This window comes from Dioscorea cayenensis, chromosome 12 (assembly GCF_009730915.1).
Source record: "Dioscorea cayenensis subsp. rotundata cultivar TDr96_F1 chromosome 12, TDr96_F1_v2_PseudoChromosome.rev07_lg8_w22 25.fasta, whole genome shotgun sequence".
Taxonomy (NCBI): domain Eukaryota; kingdom Viridiplantae; phylum Streptophyta; class Magnoliopsida; order Dioscoreales; family Dioscoreaceae; genus Dioscorea; species Dioscorea cayenensis.
Genome location: NC_052482.1, coordinates 559696 through 586720, shown reverse-complemented (window position 1 = coordinate 586720; position 27025 = coordinate 559696). Strand labels below are relative to the sequence as shown.

The following is a 27025-nucleotide window of genomic DNA, read 5'->3' as shown; positions in this document are numbered from 1 at the left end:
GGATATTTAATTTTAATTTAATAAATTAATACGTTGGTAGAGTGTTTTATTCTCAATAAATGACGGCTTTGTTGAAAACCAAACAATGGTAAATAAACTAAAAAGAAAACAAATAAAGTGAGAAGTGAAAAAAATAAGAAGAAATCATAGCATAGCGTAGTTGTTTCCTATTTTATTTGTGTTTGCTCGAAACCTCTCGAGTACAATGCAAAAAAATAAACAAGTGCTTGTAGTTAATTTTTTTTAAAATAAATAAATAAAAACAATTAGAGGAGGAGTTAATCATCAGGGGTAAGATACTCCGAGAAAATAATCAGGAGGGAGAGGCTGGAGCATGTATTATTTTCTGATTATTATTTGGAATATTTTTTATATGATGTATGAAGTAAATGTATTTTATTTATTCTTCAAATTAAAAGAGTAGGAGTTTTCTTTCTTTAATTAAATGTAAATGATTGTTTTAATCATTTTAATATATTATTTTCTGAGATTTTGAGGGGAAACGGTTTTTGGAGAGCGTGACTTGGTGGGTGGGTTGGGTGGGACCACGATTTGATATCGGTGGAATTCAGGGGTTGATTCGCTAAAAGCGCTCCTTCCTAATCATCTTAGATCACATGGTCTATAACAGCAAACGTCAACATAGATCCTATGATAAATGGACACGTAGACTTTGTCGTTCTTATCAGACACGTGGATGTCTTTCAATGGACTAATAATTTGTTTGCTGTTATGAGAAAAATATTTGAAACAAACGAAGCTGGGCACGGACTTCTCTCTGTTTCTTTGATTGAGGACCGACTCCGCTGTGGCGTGTTTGAAAAAAATTGGACAAGTATAAGTTTATTTATTAAAAATATAAATTTATAAGGAATGTAATTTTCTAAAGAATCTGAAATTCATTTATTTACTTTTAATTATAATTTAAAATATTATAAATAAGAGTAATGCTATATAAAGCAAAGCAGTCACACGAACTAGCCACACGACTAATGTGGCTGGTGACGTGATGACTGCTTCTCTCTCCTCGTTATTTTTTTATTATTTTAAAATTAAATTTTTTTAATTAATGGTAAGGAATTAATTTTTTATTATTATTTTAAAATTAAAAAAAATTTAATTTATGATAGTGAATTACGCTTGTGAGGAACCAAGCCATAGTCTCGTGGTTTCCTACCTTCCATATGTTTAAGAGGTCTCAAATTCGAGACCTCTCAAGCACAATGCAAAAAAAATTTTAAAAAAAATTTATCTTGATCTATTTATTTCTATTATTTTTTAATGTGATATAATTGTAAAATAGTGACTGTCATGAGATTATAAAATACCATATATACCCTTGTGAAATTTAATCATAAAGTTAGCTTAATCCAACTTTAATAAAATTTTTATTTAAAATATGATTTTTTGTAGCCTTTGGGTCAATTGGTATCGAGTCCTTACGTAGGACGTTCATTTCGGGGAGAAAACAGGATCGAACCTCATGTCCTACACAAGGTGACTGCACGTGGGTCGACGTTGAACATTACTCCCCACACGTGCACATCCCTGAATTCTAGTGCCTGTCGCCTTACTCAAAAAAAATAAAATAAAATAAAATATCTTCTGAAAAATACTAAAATTGTATTTTAGTCATTGTTTAGGTCCCATCAAATAAAATTCTTATACATTGTCTCAATTACAATAAAGAATGTGAATAAATAAATAAATCAACAAATATTATACACTTTTCAAAAATTCTATTAAAAACTATTGTGAAAGGGCTTCATGGATAGTATCCAAAACGGGCCGCCACTGATTAACGGGCCTAACCCGGTTACCGGCAGACCCTGTGTTCACCTCACCCTTACAGGCTGCAACCGGGAACAACCTCTTATCGGATCCGGATCCCATCCCCTTCCTTCTCCGGCGCCGGCTTTCAACGGCGGCCTTGGCAACCTCCATCTGCCGGTCAGAGGCCTTAAACCCAAACCGATCAACCGGGACCAGAAGGTAAACCAATCCCGATCTCATCTCCTCATCGGCTTTGATCGGAGAAATCTTAGCTCCGGCGGCAGAGCTCTCAGCGATCGCCACCACGTGGCCGGGGAACTCGATCATGAGGTCGGCGGCGGTGGGCATCTGCAAGGCGATGCAGCCGAGATTGCCGTCGGGGGCGATGAAGGAGATCAGCGGCGCTGATCCGCAGCTTCCGGAGAAAAAACATGAGCTTTGATTTCCCATTTGAATTGAGATCTGGAATTCAGAGAAAAGAGAAGAGAAAAGATGAGATTTTGAGGGCTTTGAAGCAGTGGATGGAGGTATATATAGGATTAGGGAAAGAGGGGTAGAAGGGGGGAGTGATGGACACGTGGCGGATGGGGAGTGGTGGAGAATGGGTGAGTGTTTGAAGGGAAGTGGAAACCGAGTTGGAAGAGTGTGGACTTTTTATTTTATTATTATTTATTATTTTATTATTATTATTTATTTATTTAATTTAATTGAGTGGAGTTTAATAAGTGGAAGGAACACGGAGGAGTGTCAAACTTGCCTTTTTTGTTAAAAGGGTTTAATGATTATTGTAGTTGAACAAGTTACAACTAGATGTGGTTTGTGTGTGTGGGTGTTATTAATTTGGAAATTTGAATTTGAGAAAGTCAAATTATTATTTGTGTTTGAGAAAATGTAATTATATGTTTTATATGTCTTTTTATTAAATTTTCTTGGCAATTCAACATACATCGTACAACGGATTAGTTTAACTCGTAAAAATTTGGGTTACTTAAGAGTCATTTGGGATTGTTTTTGTTTTTTTTGTTCTGTTATTAATTTTGTTAAAAAAAAAATATGTTTAGATATATTAATTGATATGCATTTTAAGATACTGAAAACAAAAACATATTTGGTTAGCACAAAATTATTATAAAACTTTTTTTATCATTTTTATTCATATTCATATTTTTTATTTAATAATAAAACTAATATGAAAAATTAACTTATATTTATCATTTTTTTCAAATTCGTATTAAAAAGTGTAATAATAATTTTGTGCTAATCATTTGAAATTTAAAAAATTAATAATATCTTAAATTGAAGGTACCAAATTTTAAAAAAAAATAAAGGGGATGAGGCTACAGAGACGCAGTCATAAATTTTTTTTTGGGTGATCAAGTAAAAAGTCAATGCTTAAATTGCCGATTTTTTCAAATACTATATATATTATGTTATATCTTAGTTTATACAAGAATAAGGGTCAAATAATAATTTTCACAAATATTTTTAAAAAATATAATTCGTAAAATATCAACAAGCTAAATAATGTATTTTTATAAATATTTTTTAAAAAATATATATTTTTTAAACTATTGGTTTTAATTTATAAAAAAATTATTTTAAAATAAAAAACAATAGCAAAAATTGAGAAAGAGGGAAAAGGCAGAAGAGAAGGTGTTTATGGAGAGAATAAGGCTTTTGAAAACTTTTTCAAAATTATTTAAAACATAAAAATATTGTTTTATATATATTGAAAAACATAGAGATTGTTGTAAAAAAATTTTAAAATAAAAACAGTTTATTAACCGTGTTTTTCTGTTTTATTTTAGAAGGAGATAAATATAGAACGAGGGAAAGAGGGGTGGAAGGGGGAGTGATGGACACGTGGCGGATTGGGGTTGGGGGGGGATAAGGGGGAGTGTTTGAAGGGAAGTGGAAACCAAGTTGGAAGAGTGTGGGCTTTTTTTTTATTATTATTATTTATTTATTTTATTTAATTGAGTGGAGTTTTTAAGTGGAAGGAATAAGGTGTATGGTCAAACTTGCTTTTTAGTTAAAAGGGTTCAATGATTATTGCAGTTGAATTAGTTACAAGTTACAACTAGATTTTTGGGGTTGTGTGTGGGTGTTATAAATTTGGAAATTTGAATTTGAAAAAGTCAATTTATTATTAGTGTTTTACAAAATGTAAATATATGTCTTATATGTCTTTTTATTAAATTTAGTCCCAATTAAAGATTTAAGGTTCTGTCAACCGATTAGTTTAAATTATAAAAATTTAAATTACTTAAATAAGTGATTTTATTTTTGAATTTTTATGTATGGCGAAAAAAACCTTTAGAAATCTTTCTTTTTGTACAATAATTAATGTTTTATATTTTATTAGAATGGGTTGGTGAAGAACTAAATATAAAGCTGTATTTTTTATTGATTCATATTGTTTAAAGAAAAAAATTTAAAAAAAATTAGAACGTTACTATGTTGAAAAATACTTCAAAAGTAATGTTATCAAAATTATTCTGAACAAAATCATTAAATTTATTACCTACACAATAAATAATCTAAAATAAATTTATAGCATAATCAAGAAAATGTATTTTTGTTATTTCCATGCTTTACGAGAAAAAAATTTGTATGATGGTATCAATTGATATCTTCTCTACTGTTTTTGTTTATACAAGATAATTTTTTTGACAAAATATAAACAAATTACGTATTAGAAACATGCATAGGCATGAAGTTATCATCTCAATGGATTTATACCCTCATTATGCGTAAACTAAAATTTAAGCACACTTTTTTTGATAAAACACAAACACTTTAGAAAAAAAACTCAATACCAATAAACTAAAAAACCATTAGCTACAAAATAACATTTCAAAGTCAAACATTAATAACGAGGGAGTGTAAAACAAGAAAGTAATGATTGCAATTATTTTTCCATGAAAAGTTATTTTAGTCAAACACTCACATAATTAAAGCTATGAAATACTTTCTTTAATCTTAGTACTAAAACCTTAAGCATCATCAATTTTGCATGGATATTGGCTTATTTATCCAAACACCTACATAAGAGTAAAAATAAATATTCAATAATTTCAATAAGCCCAAGCATCTCTAATAACTTATTCAAATCCTACTTTATTTTCCAAATCCAAACAACTCCCACTTCATCTATTATAATTTATAACAGCAAATCTAGATTTTATAAGAGAATTACAATCTAGTGGACTATATATGTAAAAGATTAACACATGAAAAGAAAACCAAATGAGAGAGGAGGCAAGTATACTACATCACATGAAAATCAAAACATCATTTGAAAAAAAAAAAAGGGAAGAGCATAAGCAGTTGAGAAAACCTAACTCACAAAGTTTTACATTGTTTCCATTCTCTATGACTCCAAATATAACCTACCAACACCAAATGGAAAATTAACAAGAAAAGAAAGGGTTCTTCACACTAGACTGGACTAACAGTAGAAGGTGATGTATGTACTTTCGAGTTTTTCATGCGCCTACTTGATGTATTGAGAAAGCCATTTGAAGCCATCACCGTAACCCATCTTGCGGACAATGCTGCACATGAAGACCTCGAGAGGACGGACGTTGGAGTCTGCTAGATTCACCTTGCCCTTGCCAGTGGTGAAGTTGCTTAAACCCAGGTGAAAACGAAGCTCCTCCTCAGATGCTGCATATGGGATGTCAATCTTGTTCCCGAGTACGAGGAAGGGAACCATGGCAAGAGAATCATCCGAGAGAAGAGCATCAAGCTCCTTCTTTGACTCTGCAAACCTATCCTTGTCATAGGCATCCACTAGGTATACCACTGCATCAACCTACAACAAAGTATACAATTCAAAAGCGGCAAACACCTTTAGTACTAAATCAATAACAAACCAAGTGTCAGCATACTTTTTATTAATCACTCTTTCAAAGTATTCATACCAAAGTCTATTGTTATCATTTAAGGCATTTTGCTTCTTTTGGATGGATATGTTACCTGAGTCCATTGATTTTAGTTCAGGAAACCAAACAAGCAAAGTGTAAGAATCTTTTCTTTAATCACATTTTCAAAGGACGGTGATCATTCCATTGCATCGTACGGATTAATGCCATTTGCTTCAGCTCTAAGGTGCCAACTTCTACAACCCAAGCAAAGTTGCAAGACATTAGGAATCAAATATTTCATAATAAAGCTATCCTGCTGACCCCACCATCCCCTTTTCTCATTTACTGACAATTTTAGTATATTGCACCCAATATTATACTTTTTTGGAAACAAAGATTTGCTAATTATTCTGAGGATGATGTTCAATTATGCAGCCGTTTAGAGGCTCGAACTGAATTTATTCCTCCCACATAACCAATTCCTACACAATAACCCTAGTGCATTCAAATCAGTTAGACGGAAGATAATAACCTGAGAACATGGCTATGAAACCAAGAATTTGAAACCGCATTTGAAACCCAGTTTAAGTGCTCACAATCTCAGTGAGTCCAAATTAGTCAATAAACGAATCAACAAGAAGATGAATAGCAGCACAATCATGTGTTTGGGCAATTTCACGGCTAACTCTATAAGTTCCAATAAAACTTAAAAAGAAGCGAGAGAAAATTTTCAGCATCAAATTGGGATTGTTCAATAGTGCCAAATTTGAACCATGGAACATTAATCTAATCCATTGGTCACTCATACAATTTTTGCATGTTCAATGATTGTTTCTAGAAATCAGAGTACACGGAATCAGGCAGAAGGTGCAACTGAGGAATTTATGATACTTTAATAAACACGCAAATTTTCTCAAGGGCCACTATCAGGGAATTAAGCATGCAGATGAATTATTAAAAAAAAAAGTAGGGAAAGAATGGTGTTAGCAAGAACACAAAATTCTTAAGAGTAATATTCAGAAAGAACGTTTTTAGGTAACGAATGTGTACTAGAGATCATAAAAATATGTTATTTGAACTTCATTCATAATAAGCCCGCTTCTTCTCAGGTTTTGGAGAGAAAAACTGGCAGGGTGTGAAGCACATAATATTGATTAAAGTATAAAAAGGAGTCAGATACTAGTTAGTGGAAAAATATGACAACGAGGCATCAAACAAGCTACAGCATTAAGATAAGATAAGGCAAATTCTGGATCATAGAAGGTACCATGAAGGAGAATCCAGTGCACAGGCATGAGGAAATTAACATCAATATCAGTTTAATCCGATAAATTATAAATGGTGAAAGTGCTCTCTCGATTTATGAACTAGACGAAAAGTATAAAGGGAAATCCGTAAAGAAGTAATTGTCAAAACAAAATTTATTCTCAATTGAACCGTGCGCACAATTGCATACCTCCAAAGCTAGATCAGCAGATCAATGGATCTAAAAAAAACATAATGTTCTAAAGATCAAATCATACCTTGGCGTAATAATCCTTCCAAACACGGCGAGCGATACGATGACCTCCAAGATCAAACGCCTTGAACTTGATCTTCCCGATGCTCAGCTCCTCCGACGTCGGATACTGCGTCGGCTGATGCTGGACCAATCTCTATCCAAACCAAGAAAATCAAACAAATCAATTCAAAACCCCAAAGAAAAATCTACAAGAAATCAAATCCCGATCAAAATTGAAAGGGAAATCGCACCTCATCCTTGAGCATATGAAGAAGCGTTGTCTTCCCGGCATTATCTAACCCTAAAAACAAGATCTTGGCCTCCTTCTGCCACAATCCAAGCGATGCAAGGACACCATAGAACCAATCCACAAGAAACATGATTGCAAGAATGAATCACCTCAAATCACGCCGAAATCGAAGAGAATTCGATCAGATCCCCCTACGACGGCACCGATGAGTCGCCGGAGAACGAAGAGGAGCACGGCCGGAGACGAAGACGCGGAGAAGTTGGAGAGGGATTGAGAATGCGAGCTTTGTATATAAAGAGAGAGAGGGTTACCGGATCGGCCGGTGGAATTGGGCGGCGCTTTGTGTCTCAGGAGATGGTGACCGGGTAGATGACCGGAAGGAACCGGTGATTCCGCCGATAAAAGGGCATTGGAGGAGTCTCGTCATCGAATGAATCTCAACCGTTGGCTTATAATCCAACGATCATAAGTCAATGGGAATGAATTATGTAGTATTTTTGCATAAAAACCCATATAAATATTTATTTTAGAATAAATTATTCCTCAAACCATGGGCCAATGCAAGGGATGGTTTTAGATTTTCAATTTGGTAACCCACCCAATAATTAATTATTATAAATTATGTGATAACATAAAAAACTATTGTGTTTGTCAATTAAATCATTTTAACTCAGTCAACATGAATTTGATAATAAAATTTATTGATGATTGAGTATAAATTTTTCATGTCAAAACTAAACTTGGCCTAAACCGATGAAATTCGACATAATAATTATGAATTTGAAAAAAATTGATAAATATGAACCTTATAATAATATAATAATTATGGATTTACTAAAGGCTTATAAAAGTAAAATAATAAAACTGAAGTTAAAATTCAAAATAAAAGAATATAATTAATATGTTTTCTAGGGGTATTTGTGAAAAGGAACCAACTAAGTTGGGCCGGCGAGTGAATGGGCCGAGATCCACCAGAAAGGGTATTTTGGTAATTTAGCAGACAACAGAGAGACTATATAAGAGGTTTCTCATTCGAAGAATCAAAACCCTAACCCTAGCGCAGGCCGTCATCGTTGCCTCTTCTCGCTGGTGCGTTGATTGGATCTCGCGGTAAACCCTAGTTTATCATCAACTGTTGTAGTTTTTCATGGTTTTTCTTCTCGCATTTGTGTTGAAATTTTTGTTTTTTTTTGTTTTTAATTGTTTTCAGGTAAGCAATGGCGAAATCGAAGAATCATACGGCGCATAACCAGTCCTACAAGGCCCACAAGAATGGGATCAAGAAGCCCCGCAGGCACAGGCACACCTCGACGAAAGGGGTAATCATCTCTTCATCTTTCCATTTTCCTAAAGTTTCGAATTCATTTGGATTTCTTGTTAAATTTGATTTCATTGATTTTGTTTGTTGAAAACTTGAAATGCAGATGGATCCGAAGTTCTTGAGGAACCAGAGGTACGCCAGGAAGCACAACAACAATAAGAAGGAAGCTTTAGGAAGTGAGGCAGAGGAGTGAAGAAGAGGTCTTTCTAGGCCCTTTTTTTTTGGTTTTGATTGAACTAGTAAACCTTTTGTCTGATTTCATGTTAGAATTGGATCTTAAATCTATGTTTTTTATGTCAGTCTGTTTAGACTGTTGTTTACTTTGGATGGTATATTAATTTGGCTCTTTCAGAAGCATATTTTGATTTCTATTATCTTGGGTGTTTATTGTTAATCTTGCTTGCTGAATCTTTTGTATTGTTTACTATATGGTTTTTGTGTTTTTACATTGGGAGTATTAGTTCTGACCCAATAATATTTGAACTATTGTGCAAGTTTATTGCCTGCTTTTTTTTTGTTTAGCAAATGATTACTGGGTGTTTATACTGAAAGCATTAGTTATTTTCTTTAAGTCTTCAAAATATTGGTCTAGTACCAGTAAAGGCAGAATTTTTATGGCAAATGACTATTCAATAATTTGCCAATTTGTATATAGGAACCAGGAAGTCGTGAAGGCGTTTGATTTTCTTCTCCAAGTTAATTATAATTGATGTCATTTATAAATTAGTATACCATGTTAGACTTCTATGGCAGTGCGGCCATCTTTTTGTCTTTTCATAATAACTTTTGTTGGTAGCATTTCTTTGGATAAGGTTTACTATTTCTTTTGTATGAAATGGATGAGTTCTCTGACATTTTTATAATTTTTCTTCCCTTGGGCTAGCTTTATCTAGACTCGTCTGTTACAATGAACTTGTTTATCTGTGATAATAACAAGTTGTTGGCAGGGATTATCGTACCATGTTAGACATTGTTATTGTTAATGCTAGTCTTAGAGCTTAACCTGAATTGCATTGTATACAATGTTCAGTAGCTCTGTTTTATGCTAGCTTTGGTGTCTTGGAACTACACATTTATGTCTCCTGTTGAACGCTCATTATGAGAATTTGTTATAGTCCTTGCAGAGTTTTTTGCAACTCCTTTCTTGTTGTTTTTCTTTTTAGGTCTTATGTGGTTAAGGCTATGCCTTTGAATTCTATGTTAATGAGGCTTGATTTTATTGTTCCCTTTTTACTTCCATTCTTGTGTACCACTTGCGAGTGGTTTGGTAAATAGTAGACTAATGATATTCTTACCCAATAGGTATATCATATAGATTTTGCAACTGTTTGATGTCCCTATTTATTTATTTATTTTTGAGATCACTAACATCACAATCTCATGATGCATTTATTGGTAATGAATTGTCAGGTAGTTTAATTAGTAATTCTAGCTTATGAGAATAGCATTATCTTAAATGATCTAATTGATGCAACCCATCATGTTTGTCTCTATCACTTGCATGATTTTGTTTATATGCCCGATCATTGAATGATATAGTTGTTACCATTGTTTTTCTGATTCATTAGCTCATTCAGTATCCTGTTTTATGAATTGACTGTGCAGTATGTTTCAATCCACTTGATTTGCATGGTTATGTCCAATTCAGTTTTTAGGTGCCACAATTTTCATTTTAGGTTAATTAAAAAAAACCATGGTGGTTTGACAAATCCAAATTGACAAGAATTTTGATTTATGGATGTAACTTAATTGAGTAGATCAAATACTTATCTTCGTAGTGGTTGATATGTCATTTTCTATGTAGGTAAGCCTAGGAATTCCAGGCATGAGGTTTTTTACTAAGGAATTAAGTTGAAAGCTAGTGTTTTTGAGAGTTTATATGTTTTTTGAATACCCTCCTTTTTTACTGCTATTCCCATTATTTTAACTTTTGTTATTCAGATTCTATTTCAGGCTTAAATTTTGTTGATCTGTTATTCCCATTTATTTCTCCAAGTAAACACATTTTACTTTTTTCTGTACCTTGTTCAATTAGATTATCAAATTTAATAGTACCTGCTTAATTAATTAACCAGTCCGTTTGCATTTACTGGAAAAAAGGTTTTTTTTTTCAATATATGTTGTTGCAGAATTTCAGCAGTATTTATATACGATTAATATATATATATTTATATATATATGTATATGTATACACATGTCCCTTTGGCAAGTATGTGTGTTGTTTATTTATAGTTTATGTTTCATAAATGTTTTTGTAATTTTTGTGTAAAAAGAATTTGTCCGATGGCTTTTGGTAAGAGCGAGAATCTAGCATTTGCGGAAGAACTTTTGTTCCATTTAATTAATATCTTTATAATTTTTTGGATACGGTTGTCTTATTGTCAAAAACTCATATTGGTGATAAGTATTTATTATTATTATTATATTGTGCTTGAAAAGTGTTAAATTCGGTAAAAAACCATGTTGCAGGTGTACCCCTAAAAAATTTTAAAATTGCATATTTGTCTCTAAATAAAAGTTAATTGCATGGATACCCTTGAATAATATACATAATTGCGTATATACCTTTGGGGTTCAAATTAGTTGAAAACTCATCCATTAACAAACAACAAATATATAAAATTACCATTATACCATTGCATATATATCCTTGAAAAGTTTTTTTTTTAGTTGTACAAGGGTTATTTTGAACTTTTTGTATATCTTAATCCAAATTATAACTATTATATACAATTATGTTTTTTCTGAGGGTAAATATGCAATTAAAAAACTTTTGAGGGGTTTATAACCAATTCTTCCAAAAATCATTAGGCTTCTAAAAAGTTATTTATTTTCTTTCGGTTATACTTAAATTCTTTCAACATTGGTATATATTATGAAAATTGTTTATCAGCTTCACATGGTTTACCCAAAAAAAAAAAACAAGGCTATCTTTTATTTTTTTTTTATTTTTTAAGAAAATAATTGATGCATTAGCAAACCGGACAGTGACCATATGCTAGTCAGGCTTCCTAAAAAAAATATTATTATTATTATTATTATTATTGTTAACCTTGTGGTTTGACCTATTCTGCAATTCTTCAATTTCCAATTTAGTAAACTCAATTTCGTATTACCATTTTTTTTTTAAATTTCCATCAGCGGAGCCAAAGGAACAAGAATCATAGTTCTATTTCTTAAAAACATATTTTGTTTATTCAATTTGAAAAAAATGAATTTTTCTTTTTATGAAGTTCTTATGGATTGTCTACTCATCAACTGGTGCTGGTATTTTTTTATTTTATTTTTTTAAAAAAACCTTATATATTATATGAATTATTCACTAGGGTTGAAAATTTTGTCTTCCCACTGCACCCCTTGCAAGGACAATATGGGCTGTACCCCCATTCTGGTTTCCTACTCAACTGTATATTCAAAATTTTAGCATTAACTTAAATAAATATTATTATATTAAAAATAAATGTAAAAAAAATAATAATTTCAAAAACATAAGGCTTATATATATATGTATATATAATTTCCGGTCTAATAGATTACCATCCCTACCGGCTACCAGTACCACTAATGGTGAATGTCCCTAATAAAATTATAATTGTGTGAATATCTCCAATGAACTTATGTTTTGCATGCATACCTCAACACATCATGAATGGTTGAGTAGTGGAACAAAAAGTTAAACTTTTAATTAAATATATAAATACAATTTTTTTAAAAAAAAAAATCATAATTCCAAAAATACACATATTTAAAGCATGGGGAAGATGCAGTGTGGGTTAGAACAATGAGGTATGTATGTATATATAATTTTATTTTATTTTATTTTGTTTCATTCTCTCAGTCAAAGTATTCATTAGGAAAGGGTCTACACACTATATATATATATATATATATTTGCAAGAATTGAAACACAAAAAAATAATAATTAATTAATTAATTATGGGGTTTAGATGGTCATCATTTTCCAAAATAAAAAAAAATAATAATAAAAATGAAGCTTCCACACAATTAAAGAGAAATTTATTGTTGTCAAAGAGGATGACACGGTTGAATGATGTACAATGACTTCCCTCAACCAACCTCAAAGAATTTCTAAGAAATATAGTAAGAAAACAAACATCCAACAATTAATGATAGAGAAAAGTAACATAATATCTCTCTTTACCATTCTTCCAATTCTAGAAAAACAATTTCTCAATTTTTTGATGTCATGTCTCTTAAAAATCAGTTTTTTAATAATTTATTTATAAATTTAAATTCATATAAAATTACTAAATTACACCTGTTCTTCCTCATCTATAGATGAACCCAAGTGTGAAAAGGGCCAGTTCCTCAACTAAAGTAGGGGTTTTTTGAATATTATTAAAAAATAACTAAAATGATAAAATAAATTAATTAATTAATGATTGAAAAATATGAAACAAACTATCGTAGGACTGATCAAGAAAATTGTAAATTTCCAGGGACTGATAGATAATTTTAAGGAACCTTTCATTTCAAATAATGTCTACATTTATTTATTTATTTATTTAATGTCTAACATTTGATAACATCTTTTTCCTCTCTTTTTTTTTCCTTCCTTTTTTAAATTTAAAATTTTTAATTTAATTGTTCAACGTGTCAAAGAATGAGATACTATTTTAAGATCACACAAAGCCTCATTGACAATGATAATACAAGTTGATTCCATTAGTTTAATCATAAGATGATGAGGTGTGTGTGTGTGTATGTGTGCGGATAAGGATAGGTATCATCTAGATGATATGAGTTTAATTAATGTGACATGTTTTAGGTATGGAAGGGAAATTCAATTTGGTTTCTATTGATATTCAATCAAAATTTTTCATTAAATTTATTTATTTATTTATATGAACAAGAATAATTGTTTTTTTTTTTTTAACCCCTCATCAATCTGATCACATGCGCTCAATATGATATAACAGGGATTATAACTACATGATAATAAATCCCCTACTATACCATCGGAATGATAAAAAATGTAACTCCTCCTACAAAGGACCCACACTGCAATACAGTATATAATACCTAATTTTGGTGTATAGTGAGTGAACAATGTTTTACAGTATCACTGACACAGAGTTTTTAACATGTGTATCCACTCACTATTAAAATGAGAAATCACTGAATTATGACTGTGGTTCTTAATTATCCATTCGCTTCGGGATGAATTTTTTTGAATTTCTAGTGTTTTTTCGTTTTTATTTTTCACTTTGACTCACTTTTTATAATATTATATGATGTTAAAAAAAAGGATATTATTAACAAAACTTTTTGGGTTTCAAACATATTATGTAATCAATATTGAAAATATCATCCCTAACTTTGGTAGGTGAACATGAGAAAAATTACTCAATTATGTTATATATGTAAATTTAAAGGATTAATAAAAAAAATTATCAAATTAATTCTTTCATTCTATTCATCATTATTTCATTTTCTTGGACGAATTTGACAAAAGTCTCACTAATTTATAATCTAAAATTTTTTTTTGTTTTATTTTTTTTATTTTTTTATTTTAATAATCATATGTTTTGGACGTTTGGGATGAATATATATACACACACACGTGACAACGCATAACAACAATGAAAATTGAGCAAAATAAATAGAACAAAATTAATTATAATTCTATTAAAAATAAAAACACAGTGAGAGATAAAACAAGATAAAAATACTATATATATATATATATATATAATTTTTTTCCCTCTATATTTTTTCCTCTATAATATTATTTATATATATATATATATATATATATATGAATTGCTTGGATGCTAATCCAATGTCAATAATGTGGGCTGATTGACCACCCTATTAAAATTGCATGGCCCCATCCCTAAATAGATATCACCACCTATCAATATATATCCATATCTCTTTCTCTCTTAAAAATAAATTTTTTTCTAAAAAAAATTCTTTTGATAAAAGTCTCAATATGTCAATCATCTCTCAATTTGATTAAAAATCCTCAAGTGTTCATTTTTTTTGTTTAAAAAATTAATTTAAATCTCAACTAATATATGATAAAAGTATAAGTGTATTGGGAGATTAATTTATATATATATATATATATATATATATATATATATATATATATATATATATATATATATATATATATCTCAAACGTGATTTATTAACATTTAAAAAAAAAACAAAAACAAAGTGTGATATAAATACAATTTCGTTAAGTTTAATATTAAGATGATGGGATTTGGTGGGACCAAAAAAAGCTTTATATATGCACAAACACTTATAATTATAAATAATTTATTCATATAATTGTCCTAACTCAATAATTTCTTAAAGACAACTCAAATAACTTTATATACAAATACAGAATAATATATATATATATATATATATCTACAATCAAATTATATGTGTGTGCAGTGTGCATATATATATATATATATATATATATATATATATATATATATAACCTTTGTTCTTATCCTTAGCTTGGTCAGAACTGATGGATCATAAAGTGAACATTAAGAAAATGATACAATGAATGAATGGAATATAAACTTAGAGAAAAAGAGAGAGAGATAATAACATTAAAGAACTCTTGATTGATGTGTTAATTGGATAATATTTGATTTTTTTTAGTTGTGTTTTGTGTTTCAATTATTTGTTATTACATTGTTGTCTTTCCAACTTTTTCTTTTTGACAAAAAGAATATTTTAAAAAAAAATGAAAATTAGGTATTTGATAAGCATAACTATAACTCTAATTATGAATCTATGATAATATATATAGAGAGATATATATACATACAAACATATATATATATATATATATATATATATATATATATATATATATATATATATATATATATGCAATATTTTAATTCTAGTTTTTTTCAAATTACTAAAAAAGGAAAGGCAAGATTTTGTTCAATGTTCATTTACATTTAAATATTTTTAAGAATGTTTAATATAGTCCATATAACTCATTTTCATCACATGAGGTGACCCTTATATAGCAACTTAGATCATAACATCTCATGGATTATTTTTTAATTTTAAAAAAATTAGTATATACTAATAAAATAATCACATTTTATAGCAAATAACAAATAAAATCACTCATAGAAACAAAATATTAATATCAATCCTTTTAAGAATACATTAAAATTTTTTAAATAAAATACCAAAATGATATATATATATATATATAATTTGTCATTGATTCGTGAGACTATATTAGTCTAGACCTTTCTCACTTTCTCACCCAGTGTTTAAATGACTCAAATCCCTGTTACTAATACCAACCCTCATTTAAAAAAGGGAAAAAAAAAACTTTATTTTTTATTAAAAAAAGTCACAAGGATTATGGAAAACACAATGAAGTTGTATATGAATTCAAATTCAAATCTTACAACTTTATAAACATAAACAAATTCATGAAAAGGCTAAAGAATATTAGGGTGTAGAGTTTCAATGAACAGTTCCATCATTTTATTTTTATTTTTTATTTTTTTATTTTTATTTTTATTTTATTTTTTTGAGAAAGGCAACAAACACCAGAACCGAGGGACGTGCACGTGTGGGGAGCAAAGGTCAACACCGACCCACGTGCCCTCACATTGAGTAGGCTATAAGATTCAATCCCGGGTCTTCCCCGAAACGAACACCTTACGCAAAAGACCCGATGTCAATTGACCCAAAGGTTATTGGTAGTTCCATCATTTTCAATCTTTATAGAGAAATATAATTAACTCATAATTGCAATTTTGCTTTTCAAATGGTCCCAAATACACACATGGTTTAAGCTTTAATATAAAGAAATAATCAAGCTCTAAATTGTACCATGGTCCACAAGCTTTATCTTCCTTTTGGTTTATATTATGACCACATAACCTTTATATTTATTAAGCATGGATGCACATTTCTCAAGCAATACCATTTTTAAATTATAAAAAAATAAAAATTAGTAAATTTTATTTCATGATCTTTAATATATTTTAACTCATTAAAACAATGATAATGAAATATTTATTTTCATAGAGCTCTCAATACCTTACATTGGATTATGCCGATGGCTTTTAAAAAACTGATGAATTAAAAGCTTTAAAACAATAAAATTATAATAATTATTAATTATTTAAATCATCTTTAAAAAAATATCTTTTCAATAATTTTATTTTACAATATATGCATGAAAATTTTCAAATCATATATGCCCTTATGATGTTTGTTTTAATTCCACTTTTGAACAATTAGCATTAATATATATATATATATATATATATATATTATTTTTAAATTTTAAGTTATAATCATTTTAAGAAAAACATTTACATTTTAAACAAATACACTCAACTATATAATTATAACAGTTATAACGATCGCAATCGAGTTAAAATATTTGACTTCAATACAATACTGTGTTTGTCATAGTTTGTCCACATTATTATTATTATTATTATTATTATTATACCCAACTATAAAATTTTTTTCAATAATTTTTCGTAAACAACCAAGAATATATATATTTATGGTAAACATTAGAGGCGTATAAATTTCGGAGTTATTACTATTTTTTAACAATCTTTGATAATAGTCATTAAATAATAATTAATTTACTATTATTTATATAAAAACTATACAAAATAACTATTATTTATTATATATAATTATTGTTGAGGGCACTATACATTAATCGATGATGGAATGAAACTGTAGAGCATCTTATGAAAACAAAAACAAATAAAATTATCAAAAGAGAATAAAAATAAAAAGAATGAAGTGTCGATTACATTTTTTTTTTCAAAAAGGTGATAAGCGCTGGAACATAGAGACGAACACGTGAGGGAGCAACATACATCATCGAACCGTGCCCTCTTCTTACACAAAATGGGGATCGAACTCAGGGAACTATGCTCGACACTCGAGACGGACACTCTACGTAAAAGACCCGATGCCAATAGACCAAATGAGAAACATCAATTACTTGTATATGAAACTATATATATAGAATTACCGTTATTTACTATACATAATTACTGTTTAGTTACTATTTACATACCGATGATAGAATGGTACAGTGTAACATATTGTGAAAACAAGAACAAATGAAGTTGTCAAAATAGAATTTCTTTTTTTAAAAAAAAAAATGAAGCGTTGATGAAGAATGAAAGTCAAAGTCGAAGCCGTTCAACTGCCGACCAAACCGTCTGCAACCACAAAAGCCTTGAAGAAAAAAAACCGTGTATTATAACTAGAGGACTTATTCGTAATTTTCTTAAAACCCAAGGACCAATACATAAAACTCTTTCCCTTCATTCCCCTCTCTCTCTCTCTCTCTCTATTTCTATTTAAACACAAAAACTCAGAGATGAAATAGAGAGAAAGAGAAAGAAAGGAACTTAAGAGCTTGAGAAAAATAGAAAAAAAAATGGAAGAAGAAAAAGGAGTTGAATTGAATGAATATTATTGTTCAAGTTCAAGGTTGTGTTTATGTAGGATATGTCATGAAGAAGAAGATGAGAGCTCAACATCCATGGAAACTCCTTGTTCTTGTTCTGGAACTCTCAAGGTTTTTCCCTTTTTATTTTCAATTTATTTATTATCTTTGATTTTTGTGTATATATATATATATATAGATTTATGTTGATAATTTTTAATTATTTTTGGTTTATTTAGTTTGCTCATAGAGGATGCATACAGAGGTGGTGTGAGGAGAAGGGGAGTATTGTTTGTGAGATCTGTTTGCAGGTTTGAATTAATTTTTATTTATTTATTTATTTACTTAGTTTTCTTGTATAGAAAGGGAAGATGAAAGAGCTGTTTTTTATTTATTTATTTATTTTTAATATGTCTGAAATATTTCTTTTTTTTTAAATTAAAATATTTAATTTATGCAGAAATTTGAGCCTGGATACACAGTTCCACCCAAAAAAGCTCTTGTTGATGTACCTGTTACAATCAGGTTCTTATTTTTTTTTTTTATTTATTTATTTATTTTTAACATCTTCTTCTTGTAATAATAATAATAATGATAATAATAATAATAATATGATAGAGATAAATGATTCGTGAAAAATTAGAGGAAAAGATGGGACCCAATTTGGATGCTTCCTCATCCTATAATTTGAAATTTAAATTTTTTTTTCCATTTAAATCCTAAAAATAATAAAATATAGGTAGAACCCACTACATGCGCATCATAGCCTGTGGCAATGCATCTCTGCTAACATGCGCCCTTCCTCTTTTCTTTCTTTCAATTCATATTCAGTACTCATTTTGCATACATTGATTGAATAATAATACTAAGAATAATGATAATGATAAAAACATTCATGTGTTTGCTGCAGAGGGAGTCTGGAAGTCCCAAGATTGAATTATGATCCAAGTTCTGATGAAGAAGACGAATACCCGGCTTGCACCGAAGCGGCTGAGAGAAGCTTCTCGTATTGCCGATCAATCGCATTGATGGTAAGTCACATTGAAACTTCACAGCTATTTCCTGAAATTAGAAACATTTGCAGTTTGTTAAATAGACCGAAAAAGAGTTCAATGCAAATGTGCTAACATTGACTTCATTTGTTGCAGTTCACTCTTTTCTTGCTATTCAGACATCTTGTGGTTGCTCTATCCATTACTGCTGATCATTATGCATTAACAGTTCTAATGGTGAGTACCAAAGTATATGTTCAAAACAATGACAGAGATGAACAAAGCATTGTTTGATCAGTATTATTATTATGCAGGTATTTGCATTACGAGCGACCGGAATACTTTTACCGTTTTATTTGATGATGCGGATAATCACCTTCCTTCAACAGCAACAACAGCGACATTTCGAGGTGAGTTCTCAAGCTTGTATTTCTGAAAAATACTTGTGAGCAAACATTTAATAGTTTGGTTTGGTTTTCTCCTTTTTTTCTCTTTTGTCGATAGGGGGCTGATGAATCTTCTTCAATGCAAGAAATGGAAGCTGATGAATCACGGGATCATGTCATCGACATAGATTCATAATTTTGGACCCTCCCATCTGCATCATGATGTTAATAATAGTAAATATTGAATTCAATTTATACATGGTAAATAGAAAGTAAGTTGTAGAATTTGAGAGTTTGTGGTTAAAATGTAACCCAACATAAGTTGCAGAAAAAGGTCGGCTGAATGCAGCCTTACATAGTGTCCTTTGATTCTTTGCTTAGTTGTATGTTTGCTGTGGAATCAGTACAAGTGTTGCTGCGGTCCCAGGCAACCTTTCATACCACCTGAAAAGAAACAATGAAAGATTTTGAAAGAAAAGAGTTGTAATACCTGTAATTCTGATGGAAAAAGGTGATATCTCTTCATTGATGTATTGCAGCAATAAACATTCATTTCCTTTGCTGAAAGTTAGGCTTTTATTCCCAAGAAAGTGATCTTGATAGCTCCATGCCAAGAGCTCAGCGTGATCAGAACATAACACAACCACTACTCTTTTGAAGATTTCAGAAATGAATCTACAAAAGAAACTCAATTTAAGAAATAAGGGAAGATGATGCAATCAACATTAATGCAATAATAACCAACTTCCATATTGATCTATGTTCAAATCATGGCTAACTAACATGTGGTTAGAGCTACTTGAAATAATTTTGGAAGCACAAAGAAGGCTTTCAACTTCCATTGCTCGGCCCTTTCCAATTTGCAAACAATTTATGAATTACTTACCTGAATCAGATGAGAAGACAGTTGGGAGTCCAATGAGGTCGGTGAATCACCAAAGAAGCTATTCAGATAAAGAGAAGATGCCACTTTTTACCTTATCCCTGGTTGTTCTCCTAATTGACAGCAAACGGGCAAAAAGCATGTGCTTCAATGCACCGTCAAGTATGATGAGAACAACAGAATAAGCAGCAAGGTAAGGTACTTTTAATTGCGGTGTCTTGCCAGGGAACAAAACAATCAGAGGAGATCTACAAGCAAAGGTAGTGACTGCAAATCACATAGGAAACTATCTTGTGGTTGATATGAGAGAGTTCTTTCATACTTAGACATATTATCTAGTTAAAAAGTCTAACAATTCCTATAAATTTACAAAAGATCACTCACCAAACTTCTTGTACTTCAACTTTATCACAAAGAAGCCTGCATCAGTTCTGCAAACTACTTGATATTCCTCTTTGTGCATGTTTCTACACAAGCAGGACCAGTTCCACATTTTACGCCTTTCCCAGGTCTAAATTTACTATGTAACATTTTTAAAGAACTCTGTCAGCTGATCCATTTAAAGCTGGAGAAAAGGGCTTACCCAATCCCATTAGTCATCAAACTGGAATAATGAAAACCTATTTTGTTTTCTTGCCCATGTATGACAATTGTCTTCAGTAAAAACTTTAGAGCTTACAGTCCTACCGCAAGCTTTGACCAGTACCGAAGCTATTTAGAAAATTATGTCAACAAGGACCAACTCAGCAAACATCTCATTCTTGCTTTTCCAGGAAGATAACAAATAAGAAAAGTATAAATACAACACTGGCCAATATATGGCCAATTAGGATCCTGAAATTAAAAGGCATTTTCAGAAACAAGAAAGAAACATTTGTTAGTTGCAGTAATCAGTATGTAAATCCAAGAGTCTTAATAGACAAAAGAAAGGTTTTCACTTGAATAAGATATTTCTTCGTTTCATTGTAAAGTCTCTCAGAACCAGATATTTCAGTTTTCCTCTATGTTGATTCTATGAACTTGTGCCTCCAACAACAAATCTTGTGAACATCTCTATAAGAAATTAACTGCCAAGAAGATTGAAGACGACAAAATAGAAGGTCAAGAGAAGCTACATTTAGTGTGGTAACCAAAACAACAAGAACAACTGGGGATGCCAACATGTATTGGTAGAGACTAAAAACAACAAAGAAAATTATCTGTACCATGTTATCTTATACATGCACATCAGTATATCCAACAAAATAGGCATAACAACATAACCTAAAGTTATATATGTCCACCCATCAAGTGCGCACTATTGCCTCATTTTGCGAAAAAAAATTGAATCGAAACCATGAATACACATTTAACAGTGAATCCTAGGGACGTTAGATGACAATATAACATAAGTTTACAAAGTAAATAGAAGAATATGCTTTACACCGGTTGTTAAGATGATATCAATATGGCAAAATCCTCAACCACATACCAAGAGTTCCTGATCAAATGGTGCAATAGCCACCTAATGTAATAGAATTAGAAAAGCCGATGACCAGTTTGGTTAGGCAGTCTTTTCTTGACCCTCTTCTCCATCCTCTCTGCCCAGTGATTGAACACATTAGAAATCTGAAACTTGCCCGAAAACTTCATCTTTTGTGCCATCTCATAGAGCACATCTGGCCTTCCAGCTCTAGAAAAATCTGCCGCAAATTTGTTGTAGTCAATCTGCGGTGCATTCATCCCTTTGTTTATCATCTCCTCAATACATTTGTGTGCCTCTTCTGGCCTCCCATGTCGTATATGTCCTCCAATAAAAACTGTATATGAGTTCACATCTGGGCATATCCCCTTTTTCCACATCTCCTCCCAAACAGCACATCCCATATCATAGTTATTCCCATGGAAGTAAGACTTCATCATCATGTTATAGGTGTGAATCGTCGGCTCAAAACCATTCTTAATCATCCTCTTGTAAATCCTTACTGCATCATCAGGCATGCTCCGGTTGGTCATAAGTTTGATCAATGCATTGTAAGTACGGCCGTCCGGTGGGCATCCCTTCTCCTCCATCTCCTTAAGCAACCCTGAGACCTTATCCATCCTCCTTGCATTCCCAAACCCGACAATCAAGCAAGTGTATGTCGCTGCATCTGGAGCAACACCAGCAGCCAGCATTTCCTCAAAACATCCAACAGCATTGTCCATCTTCCCCCCTTTGCACATGTCATGAATCAGCACTGTGTATGTTCGCGCATTTGGCTTCGGTCCCTTAGTTTTCATCAGCCCAAACATCTTGATAGCCTCAGGCCTTCGCTGCGCTCTTATCAATCCTTCAAGCATTGTATTATGAGCAACAATATCTGGCTTGAATCCATTATCAATCATCTCATTCCAGATTCTTGCAGCTTCAACCAAATTCTTCAGCTTGCACCATCCAAAGAGAAGCACGGTATAGGTCCGGAGATTGGGCGGGTACTGATCTTTCATCTTTGCAAACAAGGCGTTTGCTTCTTTGCCAAGCTTAGCTTTTGCCAGCGAATCAATCAAGCAGTTGAAGGTCTCGGAATCCGCTTTGAAGCTGAACTTCTTCATGAGCTGGAAGATACCCATAGACTTCTTCATCTCGCGAGCAGAAGCAAAGGCTTTGATTGAGATCTTGAACGCCTCGATCGTGAGGAGCTTCTGTTTGCCAATTTCCTCGAGCATGGCCACCATGGTCTCGAACTGGCGTGTTTTGCCGAGAATGGTGAGCATTGCGTTGAAGGTCTCAGAGTCATGAGCAAAACCGGGACGAGAGGCAGACCATCGGAAGAAGCGATAGGCGGGCTTGTGTGCATGCCGGAACCGATCAAGGACGCCGATCACAACGGGTTTCTCGATATGGACGCCGCATTCATCCAGAACAGCCTCCATGTTGCCATCGGAATCAAAGAGCTCGTTGATGATTGTACAAACCCGATCGACGTCCGGCGAGTGCCCGTCGGCGGTACGATCCGGATCGGAATCCGAATCAGAAGAGATCGGATCATCGCCAGATGAGGAGGAGAAGAATCGAGTGATCAGGAGCGGTGATGGCATTTGGGGATTAGGTGGAGGAAAGGACCGCGGCAGTAGAGGTGGAACTTGATAGTGAGAACTATGGAGCAGACGATAAGGAGTAGAATAACGAGGGACATGCATGGACAGAGGAGTACGACGAGAGGGGACGACTGCCGCTGCTGCTCCGGTGAATCGGAATAGGGTTTCGAATGGGGATCTGGTCGCAACCACGGAGGAGGCGGTGAACGAGCCATGGAGATCGGCGAAGGAGAGGAGAGCGCGTCGAAGGAGAAGCTTGGCCTTCAAGCTTCTCAGAAGGAGAACCATCTTGCCGCCATTAATGGCGGATTAGGGTTTGGAGCTCGGAGGAGAAGCCCTGAAGAGGATGGTAACGGGTCGGGTTTGAGATTGGTTAGATCCGAATCCAAAAAGGCCGCAGATGCTTATCGGATTCTTATAGGGTTATCGGGTTCGGATGGTACATCGCTTTCTTCGTTGGTGGATTCGGTTACGGGTTTACATCCAATTAGTTATCGGGTTTCTTAAAAGAATGACAATATAATTACAATTATACTTTTTATTAAAAAAAAGTTTTTCTATAAATTTATTTAATTATATATATATTTATATATATATATTTTCAAAAATAACAAACTCTGTCTAAGACATGTACGGATGCATTTACTGTGGTTTAATGGTCTCCTGGAGTTTACTATAAATGACTTTTTTTTTTTAATAAACAAAAGATTAAGCCACTAAAAAAAAGATGACGTAGAAATTTTGGTGAAGTAAATGAGAACATGTCCACACCCATAAACGCTGAAATCATTCGCACATAGTTATTATTCATCCTCCCAGAAATGTGTCCATCTGTAATTCAAATTTTTACTACTTACGAAGAGTTCCAATGATTATATGTGCTTATACATTACTTCAGTGTAGGGATTTGATCTTATTTGTAATAATCACTTAATTTGTTTTATTTAAATTTAATTTGAAGTCAAGATGCGGATCCTTTTGAATGGATTGGGATCCGAGAAAAGAATAACCGGATCCTCGTGCCACACATTCCGTCAAGATCGTGACGGCGTTTGAGGGTACTCGCACGTGCCTACCGACCAGAAGATCAACCACTCGTTTTTCGCCACGTATTCAATGGTAGAGAAGCTCGCGGGGCCCACACCATTGCTCGTAGCTCATCTAAAATATCTTTGCCGGCTTTCGTATTCTATATTCACTTTGTTAATTTACCTAAATACCCCTTAATTTTTTGAATGTAATAATAAAATGGAAAATTTAGTTTTCTTTTTTTCCTCACTGAGAAATAAAATTTTAAAAATATATATATATAATTTTTAACGAGAAATCTCTTTAATTTGGATATAGAGATAAATGCAACCATGTTAGTTTCTACATTATAAAAAAAAAAATATACAATGATGATTATAAAAATAATTATTGAAATCAGTTTATATATTCAAAAATATAATATAATTATTTTTCAATTAATTTTGATATTTTAAAATTTAATTTAATTTTTTTTATGATAAATTTGAGACAAACACTTTTTTATTTTTTTTTATTGAGCTTGAAAAATCTTCAGTTCCAGACTTCTCAAACACAACTAAAGTAAAAAATCAATGGGATACTATGCTTTAGTTCCTTGAATTTTAAATTTTTTTTTTTTAAATGAAGCTAAATTCGTTTTCTTATATTTTATTTAATAGTTTCCATTTAATATAATCAAGTACTTTTATTCAATTTAGCCAGGGAAGCTCAATGAGTGAGGGTAAAATGGTTATTTTATGAATACTATTATTATGTACAACAAGTTGAAATTAGATATCTAACAAATGTTCTTTTTGGAAATAAAAATTTAAATAAATAATTGTTTGCATTTGAAGTACTTTGAGAATATTCCAATTTAAATAATGCTTAAATAGTTTGCTTTTGCAAAAGTCCAAATTGATTTAAATCAATTTGACTAAAAGCACTGATGAAGAGTCAATCCAATGATTCCTTACTATTGTGAAAGGCCATAACTATTGGCAAGAGATCTTCTGATTTTTATAATTTTATATTAAAAAAAAACACTTTAAATTTTTAAATATCTAACAATCCATGTTTTTTAAATTATATAAATCTTTCAAATTATCCCTTTGCTCATTCCTTCTGTGTCTGTAGCTATAGAGATGTACATGATTTCCATATCTTCTGAGAAAATAAAAAAAGTGCTTCTAATACAGATATCTTATATAAGATATTTTGTATTATAAATTAAAAAGTTTGAATTTAAGACCTTTCAATCATAAACCACGATGAATATTGCTAGTATATGAGATAATAAAATTTAAAAAAAAAAACAAGAAACTGAAAAGTATGGGAAAAAAAATAAGAAGGACTAAACATGAAAATTATACACTTTCAAGAACTAATAGATGGTTTTCTTAAAACCTATTAATTAATTAATTAATAATAATAGTGTGTCTTAACCCTCAAGTTTCAGTATTATATTTAGTTTTGCTAAAATTTGATTTTTTGTCTGTTTGTATTAACAAGTTGTGATTTGGCAGCCTATCATGGTCATGGATTAAGGATAAAATTCTGTTTTTTTTACCTAATTTTGTTTTCATGTGATATTTTAAATTTTATAATGTTTTGTTTGGAGCATTGGTTTATTTTAAATTTTAATTGATGTTTTATAATTCAAATTATTTACAACTAATTAAAATAGTTAGTTTTTTTTATTGTTAATTACTATATCTTATTATACCGCTTGAACATGTTTTCTTATCTATACGCTTAAAAACATAAATTACTTATATATCTTTATAAAAATCATATCTATTTATGCATTTTTATAATTTTTTTATCTGTTTTTATATTTCTTCTTGATAAAAATAATTTAAAAAATCATATAAAAACTAAATTGTTGTTTATTCTCTTGTCTTCGCTCATTTTTTGTATATTAATATTTTTTTCATATTTTTAAAAAAATCTAAGTTGATTTTTAAGAATAGAAGAGTATAAAACTATAAATAAATAAACATGTTTTATAAGTGTTTATAAGCAAATATAATGTTTAGGAACTCCATCTTTACATAGGGGTATGCAAGTAATATTGCCAAATGATTATTTGATGGAAAGTTGGAAACAATGGAAAAATCCAATTTGAACAAATATGAGTTTTCATTAATTTATCCAACAACAAGACAATTTATGATATTAAATTATTATTTCTTTTTTTTGTCAATATGTATTATTTATATTTACATGCATAGCCATTAGGAGGTTTGAATATTATAATTCTTTTGGGAGGAAAAAAGCACTTAAAAATAATAATATATATGAACCAGTCTTTTATGGAGACCTGTAGATAAGAATTCTATTAATATCTGCATATCACTTGTTAGATTTGAATCCAATAGCTGCACATCATCTAGTTGTGTGAACAATGAAGCGATCAACAATTTTATCTATAGTGCTGCCAACAACACTACATATGACCAATGTAAAGTGAAAACATACAGTTGTGAGGTAATCTCAACAGTGACCCTCTAATCATAGCAGTATATCCTTATTTTCACTATTTC

The 27025-nt window shown here is 31.1% G+C and overlaps 5 protein-coding genes and 1 long non-coding RNA gene across 6 annotated transcripts; 2 read left to right on the top strand and 4 right to left on the bottom strand.

Moving 5' to 3' along the window:
- Positions 1-1749: 1749 nt before the first annotated feature.
- Positions 1750-2269, bottom strand: LOC120273905. The gene has a single exon (XM_039280649.1). It carries the CDS (start codon positions 2221-2223, stop codon positions 1750-1752), a length of 474 nt encoding a protein of 157 aa, XP_039136583.1. The 5' UTR covers positions 2224-2269.
- A 2717-nt stretch (positions 2270-4986) lies between these two features.
- On the bottom strand, positions 4987-7673 carry LOC120273898 (GTP-binding protein SAR1A-like). Its single transcript, XM_039280639.1, has 3 exons — positions 7395-7673; positions 7166-7297; positions 4987-5590 (listed from the first exon to the last, which is right to left on the bottom strand). Exons 1-3 carry the CDS (start codon positions 7521-7523, stop codon positions 5270-5272), a joined length of 582 nt encoding a protein of 193 aa, XP_039136573.1. The 5' UTR covers positions 7524-7673; the 3' UTR covers positions 4987-5269.
- Positions 7674-8419: 746 nt separating this feature from the next.
- Positions 8420-9085, top strand: LOC120273914 (60S ribosomal protein L29-2-like). Its single transcript, XM_039280659.1, has 3 exons — positions 8420-8503; positions 8604-8712; positions 8818-9085. The coding sequence occupies exons 2-3, from the start codon at positions 8611-8613 to the stop codon at positions 8905-8907; spliced, it is 192 nt and encodes a 63-aa protein (XP_039136593.1). The 5' UTR covers positions 8420-8503; positions 8604-8610; the 3' UTR covers positions 8908-9085.
- Positions 9086-18094: 9009 nt separating this feature from the next.
- LOC120273569 lies at positions 18095-20095 on the top strand. The gene is made up of 7 exons (XM_039280214.1): positions 18095-18282; positions 18390-18461; positions 18611-18675; positions 19061-19181; positions 19299-19379; positions 19457-19552; positions 19647-20095. Exons 1-7 carry the CDS (start codon positions 18142-18144, stop codon positions 19722-19724), a joined length of 654 nt encoding a protein of 217 aa, XP_039136148.1. The 5' UTR covers positions 18095-18141; the 3' UTR covers positions 19725-20095.
- On the bottom strand, positions 19121-19580 carry LOC120273570. The gene is made up of 3 exons (XR_005540567.1): positions 19491-19580; positions 19279-19347; positions 19121-19212 (listed from the first exon to the last, which is right to left on the bottom strand). It is a non-coding gene; the product is annotated as an uncharacterized LOC120273570 (long non-coding RNA).
- Positions 20096-21719: 1624 nt separating the features above from the next.
- Positions 21720-23863, bottom strand: LOC120273567 (pentatricopeptide repeat-containing protein At3g62470, mitochondrial-like). The gene has a single exon (XM_039280213.1). It carries the CDS (start codon positions 23757-23759, stop codon positions 21930-21932), a length of 1830 nt encoding a protein of 609 aa, XP_039136147.1. The 5' UTR covers positions 23760-23863; the 3' UTR covers positions 21720-21929.
- Positions 23864-27025: the final 3162 nt, after the last annotated feature.